We start from the raw sequence: 6,811 nt of genomic DNA, 5'->3' as shown, positions 1-6,811 counted from the left end.
CCCCTCTCCTCTTGCCTTCAGTCACCTCACGTGGCTCAGTGCTATGGAATCCTGCCAGTTTCGGCCCAGAATGTGGAACATGCCAGTGCAGGAAAGAATGAACCGACTGTACGTCACCTTGGCATCTCCACTCTAGGAAGTTTTAAAACCTTCTTGCAGTGTATTTGAGACTAAGCACACATCCCAAATAGCACCCTATTCCCTGTATATTGCAATGCTTTCAAAAGTAGTGCACTAAATACGGAATAGGGTGCCAATTGATACAAAGCCTAAATTGCTGGCCCAGAAAAGAGATGCCAACAGGTCCCCATGGCCCACAGGAGGGAGCTGGCTCTGGATGGGTGTGTCCCAAATGGCACTCTTATTCCCTATATAGTGCTCTGGTCAAAAGAAGTGCACTATGTAGGGAAGAGGTTGCCATTTGGGATGCACATGCTGTGTCTGGCCTGGCCTAGCTAGCTACACATCACAGCCCGCCGGACCCACTTACTAGTCTAAGGTCACCCCACGTATGTTCCCCAAACTAACTTCTGAAAAATTTGATAAACGATTATATTTTTCCCTGGTGAAATGTCTTTGCCACGTGTGGAGTGGACAAGGTCAAGTTGCAGAAGGCTTTTAGCTGGTGCTGTGTTATAGGGGCAGGCCAGGAGAATGTAGCTCTCAAACTGGCATTCTGCCTTCACCCTCCAGTTTTCACCGGTTAACTTCGCCCACAACTGGCTCAAGTAAACTACAATCCCGACGCTGAGTTTTAACGTTTAGAAACGTCAATAATCATCGCTTGCGATACGGCTTTCAAAACATATGGCCCTTATCTGAAGAATACAATTACTGTAGCAGTTATGCACAGATCCATAAGGCTGTGTGTGCCTCCATCTGACGAAACTACACTTCCCGAGTTACGCTTACACACAGGTGTTTGGAGCACACAAGATGGCTAATTAGCGTAGGTGGTCGCCTCTGTCTTCCGTCTGTTTCCTGTAAACAAGCGCTGTAACATGGTGATATGGCCCTGTGGGAACACTAACCCTATAAAGGTGTGTAGTAATTTAAAGGTGTGTTTTTTTGTTTATTATTTCTCGCTGATATGAAACGTACCTTCCTTATGTTTCCAAAACAGTACCGCAAGTGGTGGGTGTTAATGTTTACAGCAAGCGTCGGGGCTCTTACCAAAACTGCCCCAGTCAGAAGGTACTATCGTCAATAGGTGCTAAAGCAGTTGGCGTCTATGAATGTGGTAAGAAGAATGTATCCATGCAGAAGGAGAAAGGTGCAGCCAGCCATCTTAAACTAGCTTTGGTTAGCCTAGTAGTTCAAAAGGGATTTCACTGTATGTTTGTTCATATTTCCATGAACATGAATGCACTGTATGTCTTCAGAAAGTATTCACACCCCTTGACTTTTTCCACATTTTGTTGTGTTACAGCCTGAATTTAAAATTGATTAAATTGAGATGTTTTGTCACTGCCCTACACACAATACCCCATAATGTCAAAGTGGAATTATGTTTTTCGAGTCAATAAGGAGGGAACCCCTTTGTTATGGCAAGCCTAAATAAGTTCAGGAGTAAACATTTGCTTAACATGTCACATAATAAGTTGCATGGACTCACTCTGTGCAATAATGGTGTTTAACAGGACTTTTGAATCACTATCTCATCTCTGTACCCCACACATACAATTATCTGTAAGGTCCCTCAGTCGAGCAGTGAATTTCAAAAACAGATTCAACCACAAAGACCAGGGAGGTTTTCCAATGCCTCGCAAAGAAGGGCACCTATTGGTAGATTGAATAAAGATTAATAAACAAACTCATCAACTTGGTTAACCTGCTAGTGCTCTCTCATATGCTGAGTCACGCTAACTTTCAATCGCAATGTGTTTTTATGATTCCTAAATAACCCGTAGTACTCACCAGATGTTTACCTTAAACACATGCTATAAGTAACATGCGCATGCACACACACACACACATATATATATATATATACACACACACACACACACACACACACACACACATATACACACACACACACACACACACACACACCCCAGTAACACCAAACTAGCTCCAGCCTCACAACACAAGCCCTGCCTATGGGCACATGTAGCTAGATGTATTGTTTGTCCTGGGCCATGCATGTGTGCTGATAATGCTAGTGAATAATGCATGGTGGCTGTGCTCTGCAGTGGAGGTGCTGACCGACAACTGTGGGCCTGAAGAGGGGAGGGGCTGCAGCTTGCAGCCAGCCTCCACAGCACCTCACTAGTTAACTCCCAGCCCCCAGATCCTGTTTCTGCCTCTCTCCAAATAATTCATTGTCCCTTGATGTGTCACTCACTGCTGCGTACACCAGGGCCCTTTGAAGCAATGGCCTTCTTGAACAGTCAGTATTTTGAGTGACCCATTGGGAACTTGGGATTGCAAAAAGAACACGTTGACAGACTTGAAAAGATGACTGACTTATATTGTTAAAAGCAGGCACATTGATTGGAATCCAAATAGACTTAATGGGTTGATTTACTCATGCATCTCGCTCCTTTGTGCATTGTTTGGTATTTTAGGCCCCATACTTTTATTTATGTAGTTAGTGACCAACTCTTCAACTTTAATACATTAGAAAGAGAACAGCATAGTGTTAGCAGCATAGTGAAATACTAAAGTTGTACAGATGATTTAATCCTGTTTCACGTCCATCTTGTTTTGACAGAGCTTTACGGCCCAGATCAACCAAGTGTTCCCAGCTGAGGATGATGTCAACAAACATGTGGAAGACAACTGTGAGTTTATAGCACAAACACTTCTATTGCTTTTATGTTTCTGACCATCTCATAAAGTTACCCTAATGAACACCTAAGAGGTTTTGCAGCACTATACGAAGTATTATAAACTGGGTGGTTCGAGCCCTGAATTCTGATTGGCTGACAGCCGTGGTATATCAGACCGTATACCACGGGTATGACAAAACATGTATTTTTACTGCTCTAATTACGTTGGTAACCCGTTTTTAATAGCAATAAGGCACCTCGGGGGTTTGTGGTATATGGCCAATATACCACGGCTAAGGGCTGTATCCAGGCACTCCGTGTTGCGTCGTGCATAACAGCCCTTAGCCGTGGTATATTGGCCACGTGGTAACACACCCTCATGCCTTATTGCTTAAATGAACTCTATTACAACCCTGAAACTGTTACCCCAAAAAAGAATTCCACAGAGGATTTAGGAATGCCATTTTGTGACATTATGTACTTATGTGTTTTCCATTTCAATCCATCCTCTTCTTTGACAGCTTGTAATTACTGTTGTTTTTCAGGTTCTTTGATGTACTTGAATGAAGCCACTCTATTAAACAACGTCCGCGTGCGGTATAGTAAAGACAAAATTTATGTAAGTACTTTATAACAGACAACCTGTATCTATATCCTGCTGTCTGCCTCATCAATCTTGTTCCAACAGCTGTGCACCATGATGAACAGGCCACAGGTTGAACCAGCAAGGGCAAGGCCGATAGAACACTCACTCATTATCATGTGAAAGCCCTGTCACCTCAGCCACTTCTGTCTCTCTGCACCTACTGTACTTTACTGCATGTGTGTGTTGTGGTGTGTCCCCTCCCTGATGGACGGCGTGACGGCCTTGTCACTGTCACTCTGGGTTGCCTGTCAGGTGGCTGCTGGGAGAGGGCCAGTTACATTGACACACACACACACACACAGTTACAGCGTGTGTCACTGTAACTGTCCTCCCTCCCAGCAGACACCTGACAGGCAGCCCATAGTGACAATGACAAGGCCCTCACACTGTCCATCAGGGAGGGGAGGGGACACAACACATATACACACACACACACATACACAAAGGCACAGCTAGCTCTTGTCATCACGGTCTCCCTGCTGGCCCCTGTGTCTACCCCTTTGTAATCAGCCAGGGAGCAGAGCAGAGCCAGGGAGCACTATCCTGTTCCCCACTGAACTTAATTAGGTCGTCTGAGGTGACAGCCAGGCAGGCAGAGGGACGTGAATGCCAGCTGGTGGGGAGAGGAGAACCATGGGACACTTGTCTTCCAACAGGTGGCATCTAGTGGCTGCAGTGAGAAACTGCCTGCTGTGTTCTATGGAAATGTTAGGCAGATATGCAGTTAGACAATTCCTTTTAGCAGTGATGAGACTCAAGTGTTTTGTTTGGTACTTGAGAAAAAGCTGGGTGTTATATCAGAAGTGTTTGCCCCAAAAGCATTTGATGTGTGTTTTAAGGTACAATGTAGTGCTGAGTTATTAACCGAAGTGTTGGTTATTTTTGGCTTTTTAAACAACTAATTTACCGACATCGGTTAAATTATTTGAATTCCATTTAGTTCCTTTTTTTCTGTGAGCTCAATGCACAGTTTCTCTAGAGAGAAATCAGATCAAGCCCGAACTGTGCGACGTAGTCGGGAGTTGTAGTTTCCAACATGGCAGAAATCATATTAATTAACTATAATGACCATAATCCATTGCATGCCTACGTGTCTGGTCTGTGTGGGGCAGACATGGAGAGTGAGAAAAGAGACAGAAGAAGGTGCGGTCGAGAGGGATTTAGAAAGTGGTTGCGTCGCGGTGTATCTACCTGAAAATACATGATCTAAGTGATTTGATAGTTGGTATTCAGCAGACATGAAAGTATGCTTTATTTACTTTTAAGAACTACTAAAATTGTGATTTTTGTCAGATGGCGTAGGCAGCAGCTCTATAGAGATGAGATGCTGACTTGGAATGAAATAATAAAATCATCAAATAAAACAAAACAAATGTAATATACACAACAACTATATTTTATTAAAGTAATGTGAATAAATTATGGTTAATAAGGGAAAAGCAGTAATGGGCAGTCACTACCATCATGGGACTTATTAATTGATTTATTCTGTGTTACATCATTCAACCCACATAATGCATAGTGCATTTATTGTTTTAATAAATTATTGAAACCGAACCAACTCAAAAAGCACTAATCGCTCAGCACTAGTACGGTGTCTTGCTAAAAACAGCCTCGTGTACTTGACTATTTCTGACTTTAGGTTTCTCTTTGTTTATCTCCCAGACGTTTGTAGCCAATATCCTGATAGCAGTGAACCCGTATGTTGACCTCCCAAAGCTCTACGCTCCAGAGACCATTAAACAGTACCATGGGAGGTCCCTGGGCACCCTGCCGCCCCATGTCTACGCTATCGGTGAGTACTGGGGAGGAAGGAACACACAGCCTGCGTTCCAAATGGAACCCTATTCCCTATATAGTGCACTACTTTGACTAGGGCCCATTGGGCTCTAGTCAAAAGCAGTGTGCAATGTAAGGAATAGGGTGCCATTTGGGATGCAACAGACACAAATATTTATCTCTCTGTGCCGCTGTTGGGCTGACAATGTATTACACTTTCACATCTGTCCACTGGAGGGCAGTCTATAGTAATTTTTACAGTGGCTTGCGAAAGTATTCACCCCTCTTGGTATTTTTCCTATTTTGTTGCCTTACAACCTGGAATTAAAATGGATTTTTGGGGGGGTTTGTATCATTTGATTTACACAACATGCCTACCACTTTGAAGATGCAAAATATTTGTTATTGTGAAACAAAAAAACAGAATTTGAGCGTGCATAACTATTCACCCCCCCCCCCCCCAAAGTCAATACTTTGTAGAGCCACCTTTTGCAGCAATTACAGCTGCAAGCCTCTTGGGGTATGTCTAAATAAGCTTGGCACATCTAGCCACTGGGATTTTTGCCCATTCTTCAAGGCAAAACTGCTCCAGCTCCTTCAAGTTGGATGGGTTCCGCTGGTGTACAGCAATCTTTAAGTCATACCATAGATTCTCAATTGGATTGAGGTCTGGCCTTTGACTAGGCCATTCCAAGACATTTAAATGTTTCCCCTTAAACATTTTACATTACATTTGACATTTTAAACCACTCGAGTGTTGCTTTAGCAGTATGTTTAGGGTCATTGTCCTGCTGGAAGGTGAACCTCCGTCCCAGTCTCAAATCTCTGGACGACTGAAACAGGTTTCCCTCAAGAATTTCCCTATATTTAGCGTCATCCATCATTCCTTCAATTCTGACCAGTTTCCTAGTCCCTTCCGATGAAAAACATCCCCACAGCATGATGCTGCCACCACCATGCTTCACTGTGGGGATGGTGTTCTCGGGGTGATGAGAGGTGTTGGGTTTGCGCCAGACATAGCGTTTTCCTTGATGGCCAAAAAGCTGACCAGAGTACCTTCTTCCATATGTTTGTGGAGTCTCCCACATGCCTTTTGGCGAACACCAAACGTGTTTGCTTATTTTTTTTTAAAGCAATGGATTTTTTCTGGCCACTCTTCCGTAAAGCCCAGCTCTGTGGAGTGTACGGCTTGAAGTGGTCCTATGGACAGATACTCCAATCTCCGCTGTGGAGCTTTGCAGCTCCTTCAGGGTTATCTTTGGTCTCTTTGTTGCCTCTGATTAATGCCCTCCTTTCCTGGTCTGTGAGTTTTGGTGGGCGGCCCTCTCTTGGCAGGTTTGTTGTGGTGCCATATTCTTTCCATTTAAAAAAAAAAAATTGATTTAATAGTTCTCCGTGGAATGTTCAAAGTTTCTGATATTTTTTATAACCCAACCCTGATCTGTACTTCTCCACAACTTTGTCCCTGACCTGTTTGGAGAGCTCCTTGGTCTTCATGGTGCCGTTTGCTTGGTGGTGCCCCTTGCTTAGTTGTATATCTATACAGTGGGGGAGAAAAAAGTATTTAGTCAGCCACCAATTGTGCAAGTTCTCACACTTAAAAAGATGAGAG

The 6,811-nt window shown here is 43.6% G+C and overlaps 1 protein-coding gene across 4 annotated transcripts in view; it reads left to right on the top strand.

Moving 5' to 3' along the window:
- Positions 1 to 6,811, top strand: part of LOC311106863 (unconventional myosin-VI-like) — a 118,476-nt gene that overhangs the window by 38,354 nt on the left and 73,311 nt on the right. For all 4 annotated transcript variants that reach the window (XM_084149247.1, XM_084149246.1, XM_084149245.1 and 1 more), the window contains exons 3-5: positions 2,717 to 2,786; positions 3,320 to 3,393; positions 5,086 to 5,215. In XM_084149247.1, coding sequence (XP_084005373.1) covers positions 2,717 to 2,786; positions 3,320 to 3,393; positions 5,086 to 5,215 — 274 coding nt within the window. The remainder of the gene's footprint in view (positions 1 to 2,716; positions 2,787 to 3,319; positions 3,394 to 5,085; positions 5,216 to 6,811) is intronic.

This window comes from Coregonus lavaretus (assembly GCF_964263955.1).
Source record: "Coregonus lavaretus genome assembly, chromosome: 31".
Classification (NCBI taxonomy): domain Eukaryota; kingdom Metazoa; phylum Chordata; class Actinopteri; order Salmoniformes; family Salmonidae; genus Coregonus; species Coregonus lavaretus.
Note: the sequence above shows the minus strand (reverse complement) of the source record. Positions and strands in the feature narration are given on the sequence as shown.